Source organism: Mesoplodon mirus, assembly GCF_964341445.2.
Source record: "Mesoplodon mirus genome assembly, chromosome: 14".
Taxonomy (NCBI): Eukaryota; Metazoa; Chordata; class Mammalia; order Artiodactyla; family Ziphiidae; genus Mesoplodon; species Mesoplodon mirus.
Window position 1 is genome coordinate 43,007,129 of NC_138990.1, and position 25,352 is coordinate 43,032,480.

Genomic DNA, 25,352 nt, shown 5'->3' on the forward strand with positions numbered 1-25,352 from the left:
GACTTCAAAACTGCTTCAAGTACAAACTGTAAGAGTGGGATCTAAGAGTCGTAGTGGCTGGTTCAGCAAACACGCAATTGTGTGGCCGAATTCGATTGTGACGGAGTTGAAACTGGCCCCTCCCTACGGCTCCCCTTTCAGGCTTCCGTCCTGACGCAGATGCGCTGCCGCCTTGTGCACTGCGGGGTCGTCCTTGGCCGAGGTGGCTCCTCTTGTTGTGAAGGAGCTCTATTTTATTCCCGTCTTGCCCCTAGGTTCTTCTGACCATTTTTTGGTCTTTTTTTCTTTCTGTTTTATTTTTAGATTCCATATATGTGTGTTAGCATACGGTATTTGTATTTCTCTTTCTGACTGACTTCACTCTGCAGACCTACTAGAGAATGGACTTGAGGATATGGGGAGGGGGAAGGGTAAGCTGGGACAAAGTGAGAGAGTGGCATGGACATATATACACTACCAAATGTAAAATAGATAGCTAGTGGGAAGCAGCCGCATAGCAGAGGGAGATCAGCTCTGTGCTTTGTGACCACCTAGAGAGGTGGGGTAGGGAGGGTGGGAGGGAGGGAGATGCAAGAGGGAAGAGATATGGGGACATATGTATATGTGTAACTGATTCACTTTGTTATAAAGCAGAAACTAACACACCATTGTAAAGCAATTATACTCTAATAAAGATGTTTAAAAAAAGAATATTGACAATAAAAATCATCTACATTGGAAAAAAAGGAATGAGTTTATATTGATTTGATATTTTGTTACTATTGGAGATTGAGTGAAATGTTTACATTCACTTTTGTTTGTTATTAGACCAAAGCATACATTATTTTTCATCATAAATTTTTTTTTTTTTTTTTTTTTTTTGGCCGCGAGCACTTGCAGGATCTTCGTTTCCCAACCAGTGGTTGAACGTGGGCCCTTGGTAGTAAAAGCACAGAGTCCTAACCACTAGACCGCCAGGGAATTCCCCTCATCATGACTTTTATGAAATCTTTCTTTTGTCAGATTATCCAAATCCAAAATTTACTTTTTATTGCTTTACTTTAAGTGAAAGTGACAGCTTTGAGTTAGGTCAATTGTTCTTGAGACCCCTTTAGTGCTACTTTAGGAGTACATAATAACTTAATGGTAAAGAATCTTAATGCATATGTTGGAATGAATTTATTTAAAATACTGTATTAAGAACTTTACCTTATTTTTCTTTTTACTTTTACAGTAAGGCAAAAGAGAATGAAAGAAGTAGATAATCTTGAAAGTATAAAGGAAGAATGGTGAGTTAATTTATGCATTTTCTTTGTTATTAATGCCTTTGTTACTGTCTTTCTCTCTTTTTACGTTTCACTGACTTAGTTAAGTTTTCATGATGATTATCTGTTAAATACCAAATAGTAATGTACTTTAAAGTTTTTTTTTCCATAGCTGCATTCAATGGATTTTAGTCAAGTTTTAAATCTTTTTGTGATTAATTTTTTTAAGTGTTAAATTTCTCTCTGCCCACATATTATTTCTGTTATTTAAGAGGGAAGTTAAAGTAACTATTTATTACTTCATTAGCCTCTTGTGTTATACCATCTTGAAGTCATAGTGGAAATATAATGGCTTTGGAATCAGGTAAACCTAGGTTTGAATCCCATCTCTGTCTTAACACTACTGCTCTGGCATTTGAGCAACTTAGGTAGATTCTTTGAGCTTCAATATCTCATCTAAAAAGGAGGAGGTGTACATAGTTACCTGAAAGGTTTTTGTAAGAATTAGATAACCAATTTAAAGCACCGAGCATCGTATTAGCATATAGCAGGCACCCAATAAATGGTAGATGCAAAGTCTGTCGTTCTTATTAATACAAAATTCTTTATTCTCACTTCTCTGAAGTGGAATATTTATTTTTGTATTATGTTCTGTGTTTTAAATACTTGAAAAGGTAAATATCTTTCATTCATAGTCCATTTAAGGAGACAGGTGTTTACAAGTACTTTGTGAACACTTTCTATACCGAACAAATACTATTTATTATTTTTTCACTAGAGTACTTACTGTTTTATATAAATATCTGATACTAAGTATATAATTGTGAGGTTATGTCAGGAGCCCCTAAGACTGCCTCCAGATGTGATGATTTGCTTAGAGGATTCACAGGATTCAGCCTATAGTCATACTAATGACTAAGCTTTATTGCAATGAAAAGATACTTTGCAAGGGGGTGAAGTCCAGGGGAAACCAGGCATAAGCTTCTAAGAGTCCTTGCCCAGTGCAGCCACCAGGACACACACTTAATTCCTCCAGTAGTAAGTTATATAGCACGTGTGAGATGTTGTCTACCAGGGAAGTTCATTGGAAATGAGCCTAGGGTTTATACTGGGGACTAGGCACATTTTAAAATTCCATACTCATGAGAAAAGTAAAAAGGATAGCAACAGTTAGGCCTGCTACGTTAACTCTTTTCTACACAGAAATAAGTTGAATGGCTTGCTTATTTATTTATTTATTTATTTACTTACTTACTTACTTGCTTGCTTATTTATTTTTGCCACACCTTGTGGCTTGCAGAACTTCCCCAACCAGGGATCCAACCCGTGCCCCCTGCAGTGGAAGCACGGAGTCTTAACCACTGGACCACCACAGAAGCCCCAGTTGAATGACTAATTTGTTTTTTTAATTTTCATTTATTAATTTTTGGCTGTGTTGCGTCTTCATTGCTGCGCGTGGGCTTTCTCTAGTTGCGGTGAGCAGGGGCTACTCATTGTGTGTGCGGTGCGCAGGCTTCTCATTGTGGTGGCTTCTCTTGTTGCGGAGCACGGGCTCTACATGTGTGGGCTTCAGTAGTTGTGGCTCACAGGCTCTAGAGTGCAGGCTCAGTAGTTGTGGCGCCCGGGCTTAGTTGCTCCACAGCATATGGGGTCTTCGCAGACCAGGGCTCGAACCCGTGTCTTCTGCATTGGCAGGCAGATTCTTAACCACTGCTCCACCAGGGAAGCCCTGAATGACTGAGTTTAAAGAGTAAAATTAACTTAGGACTTCTAACAGTTTTGTGGAGACGTAATTCGCATACCATATAACTCATCCATTTAACTATGATTATGACTGTTCCTCACACCTTACCACCTTTAGTTTCAAGAGTGCTTTGTGTTACCAAAAAGTACATAGTAACCCCCTTTAAAGCCATTTTGAGAGCTTTACAAAGAACACGGTTTTTTACTCTGGACCAGTGGTTTTCACCCTGGTGCAGTTTTGCCCATCCCACCCCCAGAGGCCATCTGGCATTGTCTAAAGATGTGTTTTATTATTATAACACTGGGGGGTTGGGGGTTGTCCATGCTACTGGCGTCTAGTGGTTAACGGCCACAGATGCTGCTAAACTTCCCACAGTGTACAGGACAGCCTGCCCAACAAAGAATTAACCTTCCCCAAATATCAATGGACTGAAGTTGAGAAAACCCTGCTCTGGACCACAAGTGTTAACGACTTCCCGAGGCCACATATCTCCTGTGTTAATTCAGAAGAGAGTCTCAACTGCAGGCGTGGAGGTAGCATGTCAGTTCTAGATCCTTTAACGAAAACAATTTGTGTAAATTTTTAAGAGAATTAATGGTTAATAGTGCTTATTTTTCTTTTTTGTGTGTGTGTATAGGGTTCGTGAAACAGGATCTGACCACCAACCTCTTAGTGATAATCAACAAACAAATAGTGAATATTTTGTTGACAGCCTTTTTGAGGAAGCTCAGAAGGTTGGTGCCAAATGTTTGTCTCCCACTGAACAAAAGAAACAGGTAAGTGTCCATAAATTTTTTCTTTCCCAGTGCTTCTCAACATATGGCCCTTTAGAGGTCAAAACTGTTTTCATAATAATAGTAAGATACTATTTACTGTTTTCACTGTGTTGAGTTTGCACCGATACTGCAAAAGCAGTGGTCGGCAAAACTGGCACCTTAGGAGGAATTGAGGTAGTGACACTACTCTGTACCAGTAACTACTGTATTCTTTCCTTGAACTTGCAGGGGGAAAAACACTCGTTTCAATTAAAAATTTCCTTGATGAAGCAGTAAAATTGACACATTTCATTAATTCCCAGCTCTTTAATACACATCTTACAATATTCTATGTGATAAAATATGAAGTGTATGTAAAACATTTCTAGAATATACAGAAGTATCTTAAGGAAAAGTACCATTGCTTGAGATACAAGCTGAACACTCTGCTTTTTCATGGTGTACTGTTTTTACATGAAAGTGATTTACAGACAACTAGTTATTCAGTCTTGGATATTCTGCAGACATTTTCTCAAAATGTATGAAGTAAATCTGACACTTCAAGGGAAACAACTTACAGTATTTATTGCAAATGATAAGATACGATTTTATCAACTTTTTTAAGTGAAAGTAAGAATTTTGATAACCTGCCATCATGCACTTGACAGCTTCCCAAAACTTAAAAGATATTTCTGATAGGATTATTGTCATATTAATAAATATACCTTTAAGTTTAAGATTCCATGTTCAGATTCTCAACTAACTATTTTTTTAATAAATTTATTTTTTATTTATTTATTTTTGGCTGCGTTGGGTCTTCATTTTTGCACGTGAGCTTTCTCTAGTTGCGGCGAGCGGGGGCTTCTCTTCGTTGCAGTGTGCATGCTTCTCACTGCGATGGCTTCTCTTGTTGAGGAGCACAGGCTCTAGGCGCGCAGGCTTCAGTAGTTGTGGCACGTGGGCTCAGTAGCTGTGGCTTGCAGGCTCTAGAGCGTAGGCTCCGTAGTTGTGGCACACGGGCTTAGTTGCTCCACGGCATGTGGGATCTTCCCAGAGCAGGGGTTGAACCTGTGTCGCCTACATTGGCAGGCGGATTCTTAGCCACTGTGCCACCAGGGAGGTCCCTCGACTTTTTTTTTTTTTTTTTTAATTGAAGTACAGTTGATTTAAAATGTTGTGTTAAGAAATTCCCTGGCCGTCCAGTGGTTAGGACTCTGAGCTTTCCCTGCTGAGGGCACAGGTTCAGTCCCTCGCTGGGGAGCTAAGATTCCACAAGCCACGCGGCATGGCCAAAAGAAGAAAAAAGTTGTGTTAGTTTCAGATGTACAGCAAAGTGATTCAGTTTTTTTATATATATATAATATATATAATATATATAATGTATATAAAAATATATGATATATATAATATACATAAAATATATGTGTTATATATATTTTTCAAATTCTTTTTCATTATAGGTTATTACAAGATAGTGAATATAGGTTCCCCGTGCTATGCAGGAGTCCCTTGTTGTTTATCTATTTTATATGTAGTAGTGTTTATCTGTTAATCCCAAACTCCTAATTTATCCCTCACCCCACCTTTCCCCTTCAGTAGCCATAAGTTTGTTTTCTATATCTATGAGTCTGTTTCTGTTTTGTAAATATATTCACTTGTATCATTTTTTTAGATTCTACTTAAGGGTTATCATGTGATATTTTCAACTAACTTTTTTTTTTGCGGTACGCAGGCCTCTCACTGTTGTGGCCTCTCCCGTTGCGGAGCACAGGCTCTGGACGCACAGGCCCAGCAGCCATGGCTCACGGGCCTAGCCGCTCCGCGGCATGTGGGATCTTCCCAGACTGGGGCACGAACCTGTGTCCCCTGCATCAGCAGGCGGACTCTCAACCACTGCACCACCAGGGAAGCCCTCAACTAACTTTTGAGATACTACCACTTACTACATTTTGAGGTAGTATCTTGGAAAAGCTATTAAAATGCTTTTTGCAACTACATATCTGTTTGAGGCTTGATTTTTGTTTTTTTTAATGTACTTCAATCAAAATGCCATATCACAGCAGACTGAAGGCAGCAGCAATTATGAGAATCTCGCTGGCTTTTCGAAGTCAGACATGAAAGAGATCCCTTTACTCTAATTTGCCTTAAAATTTTTTCTAAATATATTTTTTATTTATTTTATTTGGTTGCACTGTGTCTTAGTTGCGGCAGGCGGGCTCCTTAGCTGTGGCATGCAAACTCTTAGTTGCGACACGCATGTGAGGTCTAGTTCCCTGACCAGGGATCGAATCTGGACCCCCTGCATTGAGAGCTCGAAGAGAGTTCTTTAGTTCTTCAGACTGAAGTCTGAAGGGCTTAGGTTGAAAAATAGCAGCCCAGTTCCTCCATGGCCATGATATCTAATTCCCAGAGGTAATCACTACCCAGAGGTAGTCTTAACTATTTCTTCTTGTATAAAGACTGTATTTCTAAGAATATACTAAAAATGATAGTTCTTGATTTTTTAGTTTTTTCAAATTATGTATTGACTTTTTTAAAATAGAAAATGAGAATTTAGCTCTTATTCTTCCTTCCCCTCATCCCCAAACCACCTCCTCTCATTTGACTAACATAATTATATCATAATTTGGGATTAAATCAATTATCATTGTTTATATCTTTATGACTTTGTAAATACTGTCCAGCATCACTGAGTCATGTAGTGTGTGATGACATTTCTTCTCCTGACTGCCTTTAAAATTTTCACTAGAATTAGTAGTTTTTTCCCTTCCAGTTTGCCTTTATTTTCTTTGTGGCTGTCATTAATTTATCCCTGAACTCTGATAGAAGGCCGTATCTATACCTTGGTATAGATTCTTTTTCATTCATTCAATACAGAAACTTGTATTTTACTCTTCTAGGACATTTTCTCATGTTGCTTCTCGATATTTTGCTCCCCTCTGTTTCCTGTCTCTCTAGAATATTTTTACTTAGATAACGGATCTCTGGGACTGAGTCTCATTATTTCTCCTGTTTTCCACCTCTTTGTTGTTTTGTTCTATTTTAATTGTAATATTTCTTCAACCTTATATTCAATCCTTTTGTTTAATTTCCATTTTAAGTTTCTAAGAGCTCTTTTGCTCCCTGAATATTCCCTCCTACTCCCTTTCAAACATCCTCTCTTATATAAGTGTATTAATTATCGTTTTTGCGTTTTTGTTTTTAAGTTTCTTCTGTTTTCCTCAGTGTCTTTTTTTTTTTTGGCCCATGCAGCTTGTGGGATAGTTCCTTGACCAGGGATTGAACCCCGGGCCCTCAGCAGTGAAAGTACCGGTCCTAACCACTGGACTGCTAGGGAATTCCCCTCCTCAGTATCTTTATGTACTCTTTTCCTATTTGTTTTGTTCTCATTCTTTTCTTTTTTTTTAATTAATTTTTATTGGAGTATAGTTGATTTACAATGTTGTATTAGTTTCTGCTGTACAGCGAAGTGAGTCAGTTACACATATACATATATCCACTCTTTTTTAGATTCTTTTCCTGTATAGGTTATTACAGAGTATTGAGTAGAATTCCCTGTGCTATACTGCAGGTCCTTATTAGTTGTCTGTTTTATATATGTGTTAATTCCAATCTCCCAATTTATCCCTCCCTGCCACTTTCCCCCTTGGTAACCATAAGTTTGTTTCCTACATCTGTGACTCTATTTCTTTTGTGTAAGTAAGTTCATTTGTACAATTTTTTTAGTTCTCTTTCTTTTCTGTGAGTACCATGAGAGCAGAGTCTTGGCAGTTTGGTTATAGGTAAAAAAAAAAAGAGGTAATATAATATAGTGGTTAAGAGTATGGATTCCAACCCCAGCTCCACCCTTACTGACCATGTGATATTGGGCAATTTAATTAATCTTTTGTGTTTCTAATTTCCCATCTATAAAAAGGATAATAATACCCACCTTGTGTGGATTTTAGGAGGATTAAATAAATACATGTAGGGAAAGTACTTTAAACAGTGTTTGGTACATGTAAGTGTACACACAAGTGCTCTCCCAGATAAGTACATAGACAGACAGACAGATAGATAGGCAGGCAGGCTAATAATATATGCTATCATTATTGTGATTGTTTTCCCTAACATCTTAGTGGAGTGTCTGTTACATATTAGGCACTCAATAAACATATGCTGAATGAATAAATGCTAGAGACAAGGGAAGGCCTCTAATAGTCTATTTTCTTAAATGGTTTTTTATAAGTCCTTCTGTGTTCAGCCTGAAGCATCCCTGCATCCTACTGTATTTCTGAACCTTTCTGTATTTCTACAGTGACTTCTTTGATTCAATGAGTGAATAAATAATGTTCTTAGGAGATGATCAACAAGATGTTGAGAGATGAAATATTGATAACAGTAACACTGATAGTTTATATTTGAAGGAATAGCCATTAATTACTCATAGTTTTTTTTCCCCCTTTATTCTTCTTAATATTCAAGTCATTTCAGAGTCATTCTCTAAACTGTTGAGAAGTCTGTTCTGGCCAGAAAGCTTTAGTGTCCTCTTAGACAGGGCACAGAATATTTTTGCAAATGACCTCTCTTAAAGAAGCTTATTAATGAATTATTTGAAAATATTATTCATTATGAACCATATTTTATGTATACATTATAATTTTTGATATTTTACATTTGAAGCTTGCTGTTAAGAATGGTATATTTAAAAAATTTGTAGCTGTGTGCGGTGGTGGATGTTAAGTACACTTCTGTAATCATCTTGCAATAGATATATATATCAAACGATTATGTTGTATACCTAAGACTAATACAAGGTTATATGTCAGTTATATCTCTATTTTAAAGAAAAGATTGATACAGAAAATATACACTGATAGAAGAAAGTTTCAAGGGGCTTTTAGTTTATTAGTACACTTCATTTATTAACATGATGCATCTTGTTTCTTACTGCTTTGCAGGCAGATGTAAGTATAAAATTATGGAAAAATGGATTCACAGTCAATGATGATTTCAGAGGTTATTCTGATGGTGCAAGTCAGCAGTTTCTGAACTCCGTCAAAAAAGGGTAAGCAGTCTTTGTAAATAGAGGGATATTTATTTATTTATTTTAAATTAATTTATTTTTGGCTGTGTTGGGTCATCATTGCTGCCCGCGGGCTTTCTCTAGTTGAGGAGAGTGGGGGCTACTCGTTGTTGCGGTGCGTGGGCTTCTCACTGCGGTAGCTTCTCTTGTTGCGGAGCATGGGCTCAAGGCGCGTGGCCTTCAGTAGTTGTGGCACGCGGGCTCAGTAGTTGTGGCTCGAGGCCTCCAGAGCGCAGGCTGAGTAGTCGTGGCGCAAGGGCTTAGTTGCTCCACGGCATGTGGGATCTTCCCGGACCAGGGCTCGAACCCGTGTCCCCTGCATTGGCAGGCGGATTCTTAACCGCCTTAACTGTGGCTGATGGGCCACAGCCAGTTTCAGTGACATCAGGCACCCTCCCCTTCCCTCCTCGGGACAGGGCTTTCCCAGGAGGTGGGATGAGAAGGCTGGCCACAGGCAAATTTTACAGACTCAATAGAAGATAAACCCTTTAATTTGTTTCTGAAAAAATAAATCTCAGTGGATCTTTCTTCCCCAAAGACATGGCCTCTAGAAAACGGTGGTTCCTGTGCTTTTATAAGATAAACTTTCAGGGGACTTCCCTGGCCGCCCAGTGGTTAAGACTCCGCACTTCCACTGCAGGGGGCACGGGTTCCATCCCCGGTCGGGGAACTAAGATCCCGCATGTGGTGAGGCACAGCCAGAAAAACAAAAAGATAAACTTTCAGAAAAATATTTCCACAAAAGTAACTTTTGTTCATAAAAATGCTGGATCTTCGGTGGCTCAATATCAGTCAGTGTCCGCTTCTAGAAACAGTGTCATCCACTTAGCTGTACAAAGGGAAAGAAACACCTCATGCCCTGCTCAGTGTATCCCCACCACTGGCCCCATTCGCTCCCTCTGGGGTCTTCTGGCCTCGCTGCATCTGTCTCTCTCCTAATTGGACAGCCCAGCATGTCCGTCTGTCCCCACTCTGCCCACTCACGTGCTGTCAGCCTCTCTCAGACATCCAGTGGAACATCAGGGGAAACGAGTTCTGTGTGTCTGTCCTGTCAGGTAGCTTTGCCATCCAAGCAGGTTGGTGGGCCTGGTGCTCCCACAGGAAGTCTGCAGACCAGGCTGGTAGGGGCTTCCTTTTTCCAGGAATAGTTGCTACTGGTATGCTTTCCAGGTCACAGGTTGCCTGGAGCTGGGTAGTCAGGGGCACAGGCCTATCTGAGATGTCCTGCAGTCAACAGGCAAGACATGACAGGTGGGGGTCCTGGAGCCCAGGCCACTCCCTTCAGGAGAGTCACCGAAGACGCCATATCCCAGGGGAAAAGACAGGTCGTGTGTAAACTGGGAAGCAGGGGTGCCGAAGGGCTGAGAAGAAAGGGGGACTTGGAGTCCAGAAGACGCTGCTCCTGCCGCTCCAGCTCACACGAGTCTCAAGTTCAAGCGAGGCTGTAGCTGGTCCTCCTGTCGGAAAGGGAAGAAGCCAAAGGGAAGGAGGACGTGGGTGGGGCCCCGTGGAAGTGTCAGTGGCTGCTCCTTGTCTCTCTAGCAGCTCCTCCCCTTCTCAACCCCGTGAATGAAGCTAAAACCCTGTTCTCCCGAGTCCCACCAAGCAGTTCCCCATCCACCTGTTATTCCCCGAGTGTAGCGCATGAGCTCAGTAAGATGGGCTGGAGTCCCAGGCCGTCCACAGCAAGCAGTGAGGGACCCATGACAAAGCCACTTCCTGCCTATCGTGCGTGGTCCTCTGTATCTACATGGACTCGTGTTTGTAAACGCATGAGCGTCGGCAAAAACGTGGACAAGGCTCGTGAACGTCTGCTGGACCAGACGTGTTGATACTGCAGCGCCTGCTTGGCCTCAGGCTCTGGGCTGAGCTCTTGGGACGCAAACATGAAGAAAACAGACCCAGCTTTCAAGGTCCCCCCAGTCCACTGCGAAAGCCAGACAGTGAGCAGATCACCCTCGGGCAGTGGGATGGGGGGGGGGGGTGGTTCGCAGGGGGAAGAACAAGGTCAGAGAGAGCTGCTCGGTGCAGCCTGCGGCGGGGAGAGCGGGAGACGGCTCCCAGGCTGGAGGGTGGTGCCATCCACCGGGCCCGAGGCACAGCAGGAGCAGCGATTGGGGAAGAAGATAAATTCGGTTTGGGGCCCATTTAGACTGACTGCCATGCTTGTGGGACATCAGGTGGAGGTGACCAAATGAGAGCCGTGCACATCTGCATGCCTCCCGGGCGTTGGCAGCCCTCCTGTGTATACCCGTGTGCGAGAGGTGCCTACCTCCCAAGGGAGCGGGAGCTGTTCCGACGTGGCACCTTTGGAGTGGGGCCGACCAGGAAGATGCACAGACCGATGAGGATCATGCAGGTGGGCATGGCACCGATGAGGACTTCGAGGGTCACCACTACCTGTTCCGCCTGCTTGCAGGCTCCTGGCTCATACCCCGCAAAGCTGGGGAAACACCACCCCATGCATCCAGCTCAGAGCCTGGCTTCCTGACGGAGGGGTCCCAAATGCCCAACCACCACGCTATCCTGAAACTTGGATAGTTTCCTGGCCACATCAGCCCAACTATGGGGGACGGAGTGTGAGGGAACAAACAGACCAGGGAGGAGTTCAGAGAAAGCTGAGAATGTGGGAAGCAGAGGCTTCAGAGGGGGTACAGCCACCAAGAAGGGCCCCTCCCAGTCATGTGCACAGAGAAAGCTAGGGTGGAGGTTCCCACACACCCTCCGGACCCACGGGTGACCCCTGGCTGGCTAAGGTGGGGGACTCTGCCCTCTGCTTCCCACGCCGCTAGTCTTTTGCGCCTCTGGTACAGCCCAGCTCTGTGACTCACTCCAGGCTGAGAGTGGAGATGCCCAGGGCGCCTGCACCTGAAAGCTTGGTGAAGAAGACATAGGATGAATAGAAGATGGTCTCCAGCCCTGGGCCGTGCTGGTGCTGCAGCTGGAATTCATCCACCACATCTGGAAGCATGGACCTGGGGGAGGGGGCTGCAGAATTATCCCTTTTATCCTCCCCACAGCCACCAGCCCAGGAGCTCTCTGGGGACAGAGAGTGAGTCAGATTCACCCCTGGGTCCCCGCTGCCCAGGACCGGCCCACAGAGTCAGGCAATATTTCCCCAACACACAGCTGTCCACCATTCCTGCCGCCTGGCGCTCTTTCGGGAGGGCTCCACAGATGGCGCTGGCAGCCTCCATCTCCCGCAAGGCGGGGAGGGCCCCTCCCCAGCGCAGCCTGTGCACAAGGCCTGGGACAGCAGGTTGATGTGAAGGAGGAGGGATACCCAGTAGGAAGGACGTGAGGCTCCCACTCCCATTTCCCTTCACCCAGCCTACCAGGGTAGCAGCAAGGACACGGCAATGCTCACGCCAGATACAAAGGTCACGACGTATGCCACGGGTGCTGTGGGCACAGCAGCCAGCAGGATTGCAAATGGCACCATCCCCTAGGGAGACAGACACACTAGCTGCTCCCTCCACCTGCATCACCCCCCCTCAACGGCTCTTTGATGCACCCACTCACCGCTCTACTGATGACCCCCTGCGCCTGGTCCCCTGCTAGGCACTGAGCACTGCCGGTCCCCAGGAGGCTCAGGCTCCCAGGTCACTGCCCCCCCCCCATATCCCTCCAGGCCTTGCTTCCTGCCTCACTCACAAAGATCCCGAAGGCCGACATCCTCTTCCCAAATCGCTGCAGAACCCACTCCCACATCGGGGTGCTCAGCACTGCCGAGACCTGTGAGCGGACAGAATCATCACAGCCCAGGACACGCCCCCTGCGCCTGTGCCTGTGCCAGGCCCTCAAAGCCCTGACATTTAGGAGGGACGCTCGACGTTGACCTTGCACCCTGGCTGGAAACAGTGGCTGTGAACTTTATGACCCTGGCCCCAATTCCACCCTCGGCTGAAATGCAGGTGACCAAGACCACAGCAGAGTCCAGAACACTGACCACCGGAAGTCCGGCCACGTGTGTCACGGCAAGGGTCACACATCCCCAACTCAGGCCCCCGAGCGCCCTTGCCTCTACCGCCCCAGGTCCCCTCACCAGGATGGTTATCACCAGGCTCTGCACATGGTCATGTAGCCGGGAGGCGTGTGCACAGAACAGGACCAGGTAGCCCTGCTCCACCTGAGGAGGTCGCCAGGAAGTGGGCGTGTATGGGAAATGGCAGAAACGTGGAAGTCAAGGGCAAGGCTAGGGTCTCAAGTCTGGCCTCCCCTTTGGGACCTCAAGCGTCCGGTTCCTACCACCATCACGCAGTCCCCTCCCCAACGAAGGACGCTTATCCCTGACACAGGTATAAATGCCATTCCTAGTCCCCCTCCCCGGCACAGCTGAGAACCACCCGAGACAGCGTCAGCTTCCTGGTGTCTGGGCCCTGACCCTCCCCAGCCCCACAAGCTCTAGGCAGGTTTCTCTCCTCCCAGCACCAGCCTCGCCAGGCGCTTGCCAGCCACTGGTTTCTCTCTGGTGCCGTGGGGACGAGAGACACCTGAACCTACGCAGGGCCAGTATGGCCAGAGCCAAGCCAGTGGGGATCAGCCTGGCCAGAGGTACCTGAACGGCTGCCGAGATGAACAGGAAGGAGATGACCAGCTTCAGGTAGGGCGGGTGCCGGACTGTGAGCCGCAGCCCAGCCAGGAAGCTCAGGCCCTGGCCGGAGGCTCGGGCAGAGGCATCTGCAACACAGGAAGGGGACATCTTGGCTTGGTGGAGTTCAAAACCCAAACCCACGGGCTTCCCTGGTGGCGCAGTGGTTGAGAGTCCGCCTGCCGATGCAGGGGACACGGGTTCGTGCCCCGATCCGGGAGGATCCCACATGCCGCGGAGCGGCTGGGCCCGTGAGCCATGGCCGCTGAGCCTGCGCGTCCGGAGCCTGTGCTCCGCAACGGGAGAGGCCACAGCAGTGAGAGGCCCGCGTACCGGAAAAAAAAAAAAAACAAAAAAACAAAAAACCCAAACCCACGCCCAAGAGGAGCCCGGCCGCAGCTTCCTCTTCCCACACCCTGCCTGCACCCCGCACCTACCCGGTCGCTCCTTCACCCCCAGGCAGAGCAAACTACTGCACACGGGGTACGTCACAGCAACCACAGTGGCTGCAATGGAGTAGAGACGAGTCTGTGGGACAGGACAGGACCTCAGTGGGGGTGATGTCTCCAACCCACGGAGGTGGGGATACCCAGGGGCCGGGCAGGAGTACCTCCCAGTGGGAGCAGAGGGACCCTCAGCCCAAGCCCAAGGATGCGGGGTGCCCCTCCTCCCAACCAGCCCAGCAGGAGAGGGAGATCTAAGGGCCCAGAGTGGTCCTTCTGCTGACCCTCTGCCTCCTGCAGGCATCCATGCCACTGTGGGTCTAAGCCCCCTTCGCCTCTCTCTCTCTCTTTTTTTAAGCAAACGTTCATTGGGGCTGACTTCTGCGTGCTAGACCCTGTGGTTACGGTGATGAATAAGTGATCCTGTGCATCCACAACAAGGGGCTTGGAGTGGGTGGGGAGACAGATCCAGGAGCAGACAGTGTGATGCATGATGACGCAGATAAATGTCAAAACCAGAACGGTGCTACCTAGCATGCAGAGGAAGACACATATGTAATAAAATACATTCAAGGCATGCATGGGAGTAACAGCCACCCAATTCAGGACAGGGGTTGCCTTTGGTGGGTGAGGAAAGAGGGAGATGGGCAGGGCTTCACCAGTGTGGAACCAGCACAGTTGCACAGGGTCCCACATTCAGAAGGCACTGCACTTGGGAGTTAATGCTCTGCTGTCTTGAAATTCGTGATGATTTTATCTATGAATTTGTGTTTCGTAAGTGAAGTCGATGGAACAACAGAGCTGGAACTACCAAGAGGCACCTGAATGCTTCTCGCCTTGGCTCACACGAGGCTCCGCCTCCCGGGAGGGGTTCTCAGCCTCCTGCTCCCTACTTCTTGGCATCCCAGGCCCTGCCCAGCTCCTGCTCTCCAACCCAAGGCCACTGCCACCCTCTGTTCCACCCTCACCCAGACAGTGACCCAGTAGCTTTGGGGAGGGCACTTGTAGAGGCCTCAGTGGGGCCTAGGCATGGAAGAGGGGAGGGTGAATCTGCAGGTCGCAATCCCTCTGATCCCAGGCTCATAGCACCATGATGGGGTTTGAGGGCAGCTGGGCAGAGTCTCTCCCCGACCCTGACTCAGGCAATCCCTAGACTGGGGCCGTGGGCCACGGGAAGGGGAGACTGACTTCCCCGCTCTCTCTGGGGCTCTACAGCTCCACTTTGCACTGTGCTCAGGCACATTCTGTAGCTGGGCTACAGGTGGGTCTGGGGATGGGGGGTACACAAGGACTTCATTGTAATGTTTTCTTACGGGTGGTGAACCATGGGTGTTGGTGGTATTATTCTCATACCATTAATTCCCAAATGTCGGTGGAGGTGAGTGATGTCATTTGCTTAAGGAGAAAGGGCTGGGGGGTGGATAGAAGATGAACTTGATGGATAAATAGAGGCACGTCCCCTAACTGCTGAAAAGGGACCTGCTTTGAGGAGACACGAAGGGGTACTAGCCCTTTCACACCGGGGGTGGGGTTGGCGTTGGCAGTCACCCGTTCAGGGATGGGTAGGACTGGTCATAGGTCAGGTTTTGCCCAGGGCTCTGCCAGGACACCAAACCGTTCTGCTGTCTCTCTCCCCTGTCCCTGCCTGTGGCCCTTCCCCACCGCATCCCTTCTCTGGGGTCCGCCTCCTCCCCTCCAGATGGCCTGCTGATCTGTTGTCTGACTCCATGTTTAGAAGGCACCCAGCAGAAGCAGAGTTAGCAGGGAGGACGGAGGGCCTGGGCTCAGCTACAGGAGCAGGGAAGGAACGAGAGGGCATAGTGTGCAGAGCTGAGCCCCCAAACCACCATGAAGAGACCTGGGGGAGAAACGGCCCTGGAAGAAACAAGTGACCCCGAAGCGGGGGTCCCAGTGGGTCTGGGTAGCCTGGGCACTCACCGCGTTGGGGGAGATGGACACTTGTCCTGGGAGCGCAGTCTGCTTGCACCTGTGGGACCCGTGGGCACCAGACACGATGAGTCCATGGACAGTGGCTCCCATCAGCGTCCCTGCCATCTCCAAGGTCATCCCTGGGACACAGCGTGGAGCAAGGTGACAGCTCGTGGGGCCAGGGGCAGAGCCATCCCACCCCACGCACCCCACGCCTGCCTGCACTCACGGTACACGGTGGCCGAGTCCCGCTCCCTGGGGCTGGGGGTCAAGAGCATGGTCAGTGCCGTGTAGGGCACCTGGAAGAACTGAGGCACCGGGCAGAGCTTAGGATGGCGCCTGCCACCAGACTGCCAACCCAGGCCAGCAGCTTATTGCTTATTGCTTATTGCTTTTTGGCCTTTTCAGTGGACAGAGCCACTATGTATTTTCTTAAGAGAAATGATAACGTTCGTAATGATGTTTCCGATTTAAAATATAGGATGACAGGATTTTTGCTTGGCTTCTTTGATTTTTATATTTCTATCTCTGTACTCTTACTCTGAAAAAAAATCTTGGTTTTCAGGGACAGATCATAATTACTTCTTTGCTTTATCTCCGGGTCTCTCAACTTCAACACTATTAACATTTTGGGCAATACTTTCTTGTGGGGGCTGCCTTGTGCATTGTAGGATTTTCAGCAGCATCCCTAACCTCATCTACTAGATACCAGTAGCACCCTCCACCCCCGTTGTTGTGACAGCCCAAAAATGCCTCCGGCCATTGCCACATATCTTCTTAGGGGCACTGTTGCCTCCTGGTTGAGACCCACTGCTTTATCTTTATACCATACTTTTCATATAAACAATACTAATATATTATTGCTAATAATATGACTACTAGAAACTTCATTTCTCCTCTTTGGGTTCATCCCACTAGGATATATGGTAAAATTACCATGTTTTAAATTTACTTGAAATAATTCCTCTCTGTCAGTTCAGTTAATTCGTTTCAGTTTTACTTTCAGTTTTTAGGGACTGCTTTTTTAAAATTTACCTTTGTTTTATATGTGCATAAAATATTTACATGGGTCCAAAGTTGATCTAAAAATCAAGATACATTCAGAGAAATCCAGCTTCTGCCCTTACTCCCTTCACCCAGTGCACTCTCTCCCACTTTATAAGTAACCTTATTATTTATTTTTTGGTTTACTTTTTCATTTTTCCCTAATGTAAACAAATATACGTATATTCATGTTCACCTCTTTCTTAGATAAACAGTACCATATCATACATATTTTTCTCCATTTTGCTTTTTTCACTTAACAGTACATCCCACTGTGTGGATTTACCATAGTTTATTCAAGAAGTCCCTATTAATGGACAAGTTGAGGTTTTTTACAGGCTTTGCTGTTACAATCAATGCTGTAAATAATACTACAGCGAATAGTCTAGTGTATTCACCTTTTTATATTTTTGGTAAAGTATCACTGGGATGGATTTTTAGATAATGGGATTTCTAGATATACGTGTCAAAGAAAAAACAGAGCTGGACAGTAGTCAAAGCAGAAACTATTGTGATAGGGGAAAAGAGACCTCAGTGTGGAACTGGACTCGATTCTGAATATAACACGGACAGGGGCTTCCCTGGTGGTGCAGTGGTTAAGAATCCGCCTGTCAGTGCAGAGGACACGGGTTCGAGCCCGGGTCCGGGAAGATCCCACATGCCACGGAGCAGCTAAGCCCGTGCGCCACAACTACTGAGCCTGCGTTCTAGAGCCTGCAATCCACAACTACTGAAGCCCACGTGCCACAACTACTGAAGCCTGTGCGCCTAGAGCCTGTGCTCCACAAGAAGAGAAACCACCACAATGAGAAGCCCGCGCACCGCAACGAAGAGTAGCCCCCGCTCGCCGCAACTAGAGAAAGCCCACGCACAGCAATGAAGACCCAATGCAGCCAAAAAATAAATAAATAAATAAAATAATTTTTTTAAAAGATGGACAACTGGGGATTTATAGTCAAAGAGCAAGGTATGGGTCAGTGGATGGAAAATTACTGAGAGATACCTCAAAGGTAAGGTGGGATTCTTGCTAAACTGAACTACAAGATTCTTGCTGAAGGCAGGCCAGGGTGATCAGTATCGTGGCGGGGTTGTGGGGGGAGTGCAGAGTGAGGAATTTGATCAGGTATCAAGGGTGGAGGGATTCTGGGTAAAGCTGCTTAACAGGATTCTTGCTAAAATTGGGCTCTACAGGAACAGAAATGGAAGCCCAAGGTCATGCCTCCTTGAGAAGGTGCCTCAGAGGAGCCTAACTACAGTTTGGTCAAGGAGAGATTCTTTGTCATATGCATAGGTGACTAGATAATGCCACATCCCCTTACCCGGATATGTGCCATTTTGCATTCCCACCAAAAATGGTTGAGGCTGTTTCCCCACACTCTCAGCAACAAAATGTGTTGCAAGACTTGTAAGTTTTTGCCAGTCTGATCGGTGAGAAATGGTATCATGATATAGTTTCAATTGCATTTATTTCATTATAAGTGAGACTGACATCTTTTCACATATTTTAGGGCCATTTGCTTCTCTCTTTCTGAGACGCCTCTGTTCATGTTTGTTGCCTTTTGATTGTTGGCCTTTTTCTTCTCTGTATCAGTTCTTTATATATTAACCTTTTAGTTGTAATGCCAGTTCCCTTTGTTTATTTGTTTGTTTTTGTTTGTCATCTGTGTTTTTACTTTGTAGAAATTAAAAAAAAATTTTTTTATTCTTACATAGTTAAATGTATCAGTCTTTTCCCTTATTGCTTCTGGATTTGAGTTATAGGAAAGTTGTCTTCTCTTCCAGGTTATAAGGGAACTTTACCATGTTCTCTTTAATAATTAAAACGTTTGCCTTTTTTAAGGTTTTTTTTATTGTGGTAAAATACCTACATATATAACATAAAATTTGCCATCTTAACCAATTTTAAGTGTACAATTCAGCAGCATTAATAATATTCACAGTGGTGTGTAACCATTAACCACTGTCCATTTCCAAGACTTCTTCATGGTCCCTAACAGAAACTCTGTGCCCGTTATGCAGTAATTCTACATTCCTCTCTTCTCCCAGTCCCTTAATGTATCAAAACTTCATTCCTTTCTTTCTTTTTTTTTTTTTTTTGTGGTACGCGGGCCTCTCACTGTTGTGGCTTCTCCCGGACCGGGGCACGACCCCGTGTCCCCTGCATTGGCAGGCGGACTCTCAACCACTGTGCCACCAGGGAAGCCCTCATTCCTTTTTACGGCTAATTAATATTCCGTTGTACGTATATACCACATTTTGTTCAGACATTCATCTGTTGATGGACATCTGGATTATTTCCACCTCTTGGCTATTGTGAGTAATGCCTCAACCACCAAATCCTTTTCTACAGCAGCTGTACTGTTTTACATTTCCACCAGCAATATTCTGGTGTTCTAATTTCTCCACATCCCTGTCAACACTTATTATTTTTGTTTTTTTTAAATAATAGCTATTCTGATGTGTATAAAGTGGTATCTCATTGGGACTAGTGATGTTGAGCATCTTTTTCATGTGCTTATTGTCTACTCATATTTCTTCTTTGGAGAAATGTCTGTTCACATCCTTTGCCCAGTTTTGAATTGGTTTGTTTTCCCTGCTGTTTTTGAGTTGTATTTTTCTTGATTCATCATTTGCTTGATAGTTGTAAACCTTTGACTACTTTCCAGAGTTCTAACTTGGTTCTAATAGTTTCTGCTTGTTTTTCAATGTTTCTGTGGGGACAGGAGCTTGGAGCTGCCTATTCTTTCATTTTGCTGACATCACCCTCAGGTTCAATTTTTAAATTTTAGATCTTGGATATATCTGGAATTTATCTTGGTAGTGGTGATTCCATATGACTGTTGAATTTATTTAAAAGTCCATCTTTTCCTGATTTTTTAAGATCTAATAGTATGGACTCCTCATGGGTTTTTGTTGTATTCAATGAGCTATAATCCATTAGTATCATTATTTACTTTGATGTTCCATTTCCCAGACTTGTCCAGTGGGAACCCCTTCAGGTGGCTTCAGTGTCCTTTTGATATGTCTTCATCATTCACTGAACACCATCTTACCTTCTGGTGCAAGATATTTCGGGCTCATTTGTTCTTTCTCTGTCCAACCCTGGAATCAGTCTTTTCTCTAAGGAGCCATGATTCCTTTTCTTGGAAAATTTTAGTTAGAAGCCAAGATGTAGGCTTTTGGTATGCTTATTGCTTCTAGTCTGTCATTGCTTCCAGGACCTCTCAAAGGGCAGATGGGGGCTTCCCTGGTGGCGCAGTGGTTGAGAGTCCACGTGCCGATGCAGGGGACACGGGTTCGCGCCCAGGTCCGGGAAGATCCCACATGCCGTGGAGCGGCTGGGCCCATGAGCCATGGCCGCTGAGCCTGCGCGTCCGGAGCCTGTGCTCCGTAACGGGAGAGGCCACAACAGTGAGAGGCCCACGTACCGCAAAAAAAAAAAAAAAAAAAAGGGCAGATGGCTTGGGCTCTTTTAAACATCGATTTGTTTCCTTATTTCTTGTATTATTTTTGTTGTAAGGGCAAAAGAGTATTGCAGAAAGTTTGGGAAAGAGAGAAAATAATCCACAATTTTTTATCCCCCCCCCCGAACAATAACTATGTTCACTCTTGCTTCTCTCCATTTTTTAAAAAACTGATTAATTTATTTTTGGCTGCGTTGGGTCTTTGTTGCTGTGCGTGGGCTTTTTCTAGTTGCAGCGAGTGAGGACTACTGTTAGTTGTGGTACGTGGGCTTCTCATTGAGGTGGCTCCTCTTGTTTTTTTTAAATACTTCTCTTTCCACTGTTTCTTATTAATGTACAAAATATACAAAACCAAAAGAAAAAAGAAAATACTCATCCTCAAATCCATTGTGGCTCTAACCCAAGACCCTGCACAAAACCCAACCAATCCACTGTTTTCATAGAAAACAACCGATGCTGAGACAGGTGAAGGAGAGGGCTGGGAGAGCGCAGGTCATCTTATCGAATCCACCCAGGAAGGCACCTGGTGGGGATTCAGAGGTGGCTGACAGGTCAAGGGAGCTGGAGGCCTCACACCCACAAGGTTCCAGATGGGGGCCAGGAGCGCGCTAACTCCCAGAGGCAGTGCATGTAGTGTGACTGGCATGCCCAGCACACCGGGCTTCAGTTGAAAAGCTGGTCTCACTGAAGTGTTTTAATTTCCAGAATGAGCTGCAGGCAAGGGTGGACCACCACCAGTGGCCTCACCTATGCCAGCTAAAACTTTTCACCGGATGCCGATGTGAATTTGCCATCATTGAACCTAGCATACCCATGATGCAAACCTGGGTGTTCACGGAAGATTGCAACGTCTTACTTGAGAAAGGACTCAATGTAAAGCCTGTGTCAGGGGAGGAGTGGGGATGATGTATTCCAGAACTCAAATCCAGCCTGATTGAGTCCTGTCAGTGCAGTGGGATACACAATACCCCTTTTACCATCTCCCCACCCCATGAGGAAGCAAGAATTTGGCGGGGATGATTTCATAAGTGCAGCTGATCCCGTGTCAGAGTTCTGTGTGCATGTGGAGGACCCACAAGAGGAGAGTAGAGGTGTTCTCCAGGATAACCAGCTTCATTTAGGTTCTCAGGCATAAAGGGTAATACCGGAGAGGCGCTTGGCATAAAGGGCAAATCTCCTCAAAAAGTGAAGCCAACCGGGTCTCCTCTTCAGCAGTCCAGGGTACAGAATGTGTCCAGTCTCTCTCCTCCCCATACTGGAGGAAAATATGTACATCAATGCACACCAGTGATCAGAAAACCTCCAGGAACCCAGGCAGGTGGGCACTGAGGGGGCCGGCTCCTCATCAGCTGGGGAAAGGGGAAAATGGGCCTCACAGAAGCCATAAAAGGGTGGAAGGAGCAAGGCTGCAGTTCACAGGAGTGTGGGCAGGGCGGGCAGGTGGTCCCTAGGGCAGGGGGGGCCCATGGACACCCGGGTGGTAGAAGGCACAGTTGTTCTCATAGCGGCAGTTACCCTCTTCATGAAATGTCGACAAACAGGGCGATTTGACATGTCTCCTCCATGGCTGTGGCCTCCATCATGCCCTCGGTGGCCCCCTCCGCCATGCCCAGCGCCATCATGGCCACGGTGCTCATGAGGGGGTGGCCCTCGGTGGTCGTGGCCTCGGTGACCAGGGCCATCATGAGGCCAGTGGCCATGGGGCCCCCCATGTCCAGGGCCTTCATGGGGCCAATGTCCACCACCAGCACCCATTCCTCCACCAGGGCCTTCATGAGGACGATGGCCACTGCCACCACCCATGCCACCGCCACCAGGGCCTTCGTGGGGGCGATGCCCACCGCCCATGCCACTGCCAGGGCCTTCATGGGGACGATGTCTGCTGCCACTGCTCATGCCGCCACCAGGGCCTTCATGGGGACGATGCCCGCCACCTCCGACCATGCCCCCACCAGGGCCCCCTCGTCCATTTGGAGGTCCTCCTCCAGAGCGACCTCCTCTGGCCCCTCGGAATGGAGGAGGAGGTGGTCCACTCCCGCCTCGGCCACCACGGCCTCTATGGTATGGCACCGGACCTCGTCCCCCACGCATTGGGCCACCCCACATGGGGTCACCTGGGCCATCCCAGAAGGGATCACCCCCCCAGGGAGGGGGTGGGGGACCCAGGAGATGTGGACCCACTGGCCCACCAGGACCCCCAGGGCCCCCATGGGGACCTGGCATAGGTCCGCCAGGCCCAGGGGGGAAGTGCTGCATGCCCTTGGGGCCCCCAGGGCCTCCCGGTGGGAAACCATTGGCTATGGGACCAGGGCCTAAGAGTCCATGAGGCACCGGCATCTCCTTGATCTTGTCTGAATAGTCTGGTTGCTTCAGCAGTTCCTCTGAGGGATGACTGTTAGGGCTACCCATGATGAAGGTGAGGATCTCCTGCACATTGATGCCTCCTCCTCCAGGACCCTGGGGGCTCTTCCCGGCACCCATGCTTCTCATAAGATTGGCCAGAACAGGAGGCAACTTGGGACCGCCCGCCCCATCGGGTGAGCCGCCGGTTCCCCCAGGCTCCAGGGTCTCAACATATGGGGTCTCATCCATGGAACATTCCTCATCTAGGGGGATGAGTTTGGGGGGCATAGGCTCATAGGGCTCAGGATCAGGCTCGTGAGGACTTTCCTTGCTCAGGAAGAGCTCCTGAAGGATCCCCTTCTCCCGCTCAGCCTGGATGTACCGCTCCTGGCTGTTGCTTCCAGGGGTGACAAGAGGCGAGGGCAGCACCAGGGGCCGGGGGCACACCCAGGGCACCTTCTCCTCCATGTTGTCGTGGCTCAGACGCCGGGCCGTCTCAAACTCGCGTCGGTCTGACAGTATCTCTCGCTTAGCTGCCTCGCCAAAGTCCTTGATCTTATTCACATTCACTCGTTCAGTTGCATCCAGTTCAAAATAGAAATGCTCGCCCAGTTTGCCCTCCTCAGGCCAGGTCACAGCTTTCCTCTTCCTGCCTTTCCGGGTCAGCTGGCTAGGATATCCGGGACTCTCCACTGGCTTTGCATCCAGAGCTCCTGGCTCCAAAGAGGCAGTATCCATGAGCTCTGGGACTTCAACAGGGGGAACTGGGGTCCCTGGACGTTCTGTGTCCATAGCCTCAGAAGGAGGTGCTGGCTCTGGGGAAGAAGGTTTGGCTGTGCTCGGTTCTGTGCTCGTTTTCCCTTCAAATGGGCTTGGCTTGGCAGCTGAGGCTGACAGCACCTCCTTCTTCTTCTTAATTTTGATGCCTGGAACAGGGGCTGAACTGAGCGCATACAGAAAGCCCAGGCCCTCCACAGGCTGTGGCGGGATGATCTTCACTTTGATCTCTTTGGTGGCATTGGGTGTTGTGTTGAGTGGCTTGTATTTCTTCTCTGCACGGGGCACAGCAACTCCTGCAGCAGCTGTGGAACTCTGACGCTTGAGGGGGATGGGTTTAAGGTTGTACTTGTCAGAAACCACCACTGCACTGGCATTCTTCTTCACAGGCCCCAAAGACGGGGTCTCCAGCTCTAGTCCGGTAGAGCGGAACTTGGCGTGACTGGGCGCCGTGGTTCGGAGGGACTTGGGCTTCTCCCTCTTCTTCTCCGGGGCCTCCTCGGCCCGAGTCTCAGCCTTCACCTCAGTCAACGGTCGCTCACGAGGGGTGGTTCGACTCTTTCCCTCTTCTTTCCGTTTCTTCTTAGCTTTCTCAGCAGGCCGGGTACTGCTCTGGGAGCGGATCACTGCCATCCAGTCGCTGACAAGGACTGAGGCCAGTTTCCGGAGCTCTTCATTCTCACTTGACTTGCTCAGCTGCTTCACCAGTTTGGCTGTGTTGTTCTGCTTGAGATGGTCAACAGTGAGTGGTAGGTGCTGCAGGGTCAGGAGAATTTGCTGCAGGAGGGGAATGTTGTTGGTTGTCTTTGAATATGTCAGCCAATTGTTAAGAAGCTTGTAACCACCACCATCAATAAACTTGACCAATATTTCTGGTGAACGGGTCTGCAGGAGAATGTTCAAGTAAGTGCATCGGCTCACCATCTTTCGTGCTGCCTTCATCAGACTGAAGATCTTCGAAATCCCATCCACACTCTTGACTTCCCCATCTCGGTTAAGGAAGCTATCCAGGCCCTTGAGAAGCTCTTTGGGGTCTATGGGACCCGAACCCATGATCGAGGTTTTTACCCACCTCGGGCTCACGGGGAGAGGGGGTTAAAATTTTGGAGAAAAAAAATAAAACAACCAACGAGGACCCAAAACTCAATTATTTGGGGGGCCTCATTGGATCAAAAAGTCTCCTTAAAAAAAATAAAGGCCAACTCAGTATTCATTCCCCCCCCCACCCAACTCCATGTAGGGAGGGGGGGGGTCTTAGAAAAAAAGTTCTGAGTGGATTAAAAAAAGGAAACGCTGGATGAGTGAATTTGGGTGGGTTTGGGAAGGGAGGGTGGTTGATTATTCTTGAAGTTATGTGGTGACGGTCCTTCGGCCACAGATTTCAAGTCCCAGGCAGCGTGGGCTGGTGGGGGTGGGCAAGAGAGGTGGGAAGGGCCGGAAGACACAAGTGGTTGCGCTGGTGGCTGCTGTTTTCCCTTCCCCCCTCTCTCGGGATGCTTTCAAGGGCTTAGATGTTGCTGCGGCTTGTTTCTTTTCTCCTCGTGGCCGGCCCGTCTTTCTCCGAGAAAATTCAAACCCTTCGCTCAGCCTCTTCCCCCGGGCACCCTCTTCCGCCTCCTTCCTGGCCTCCGAACGCGTGCGCTTGACCTAGCGGCCTAGCACCTCCCTTTCCTCTGCTTCCACCACTTCCGCCGTCGAGATCATTTCTCACCAACGGTTGGTAGAATCGGACCGGTGCCTGCGCAGTGAGAGAGGATCGCGGTCAAACTCGACTTCAAAACTGCTTCAAGTACAAACTGTAAGAGTGGGATCTAAGAGTCGTAGTGGCTGGTTCAGCAAACACGCAATTGTGTGGCCGAATTCGATTGTGACGGAGTTGAAACTGGCCCCTCCCTACGGCTCCCCTTTCAGGCTTCCGTCCTGACGCAGATGCGCTGCCGCCTTGTGCACTGC

General features: G+C 47.5%; 2 protein-coding genes and 1 pseudogene across 3 annotated transcripts; 1 reads left to right on the forward strand and 2 right to left on the reverse strand.

The window, feature by feature from the left end:
• Nucleotides 1–767: 767 nt before the first annotated feature.
• On the forward strand, nucleotides 768–8,794 carry LOC309815349 (UBX domain-containing protein 2A-like; the record flags this gene model as incomplete). Its single annotated transcript, XM_082642098.1, has 3 exons — nucleotides 768–1,268; nucleotides 3,626–3,764; nucleotides 8,684–8,794. The coding sequence occupies exons 1-3, from the start codon at nucleotides 1,228–1,230 to the stop codon at nucleotides 8,792–8,794; spliced, it is 291 nt and encodes a 96-aa protein (XP_082498224.1). The 5' UTR covers nucleotides 768–1,227.
• Nucleotides 8,610–18,149, reverse strand: LOC309815500 (sphingosine-1-phosphate transporter MFSD2B-like; the record flags this gene model as incomplete). The annotated part of the gene is made up of 11 exons (XM_082642378.1): nucleotides 8,610–10,265; nucleotides 11,081–11,251; nucleotides 11,640–11,783; nucleotides 12,144–12,253; nucleotides 12,463–12,543; nucleotides 12,854–12,937; nucleotides 13,367–13,488; nucleotides 13,837–13,927; nucleotides 15,781–15,911; nucleotides 16,001–16,079; nucleotides 18,135–18,149. The coding sequence occupies 11 exons, from the start codon at nucleotides 18,147–18,149 to the stop codon at nucleotides 10,241–10,243; spliced, it is 1,053 nt and encodes a 350-aa protein (XP_082498504.1). The 3' UTR covers nucleotides 8,610–10,240.
• Nucleotides 18,150–21,295: 3,146 nt separating this feature from the next.
• Nucleotides 21,296–24,767, reverse strand: LOC309815341 (serine/threonine-protein phosphatase 1 regulatory subunit 10-like; annotated as a pseudogene). The gene has a single exon. The product of its transcript is annotated as a serine/threonine-protein phosphatase 1 regulatory subunit 10-like (transcript).
• Nucleotides 24,768–25,352: the final 585 nt, after the last annotated feature.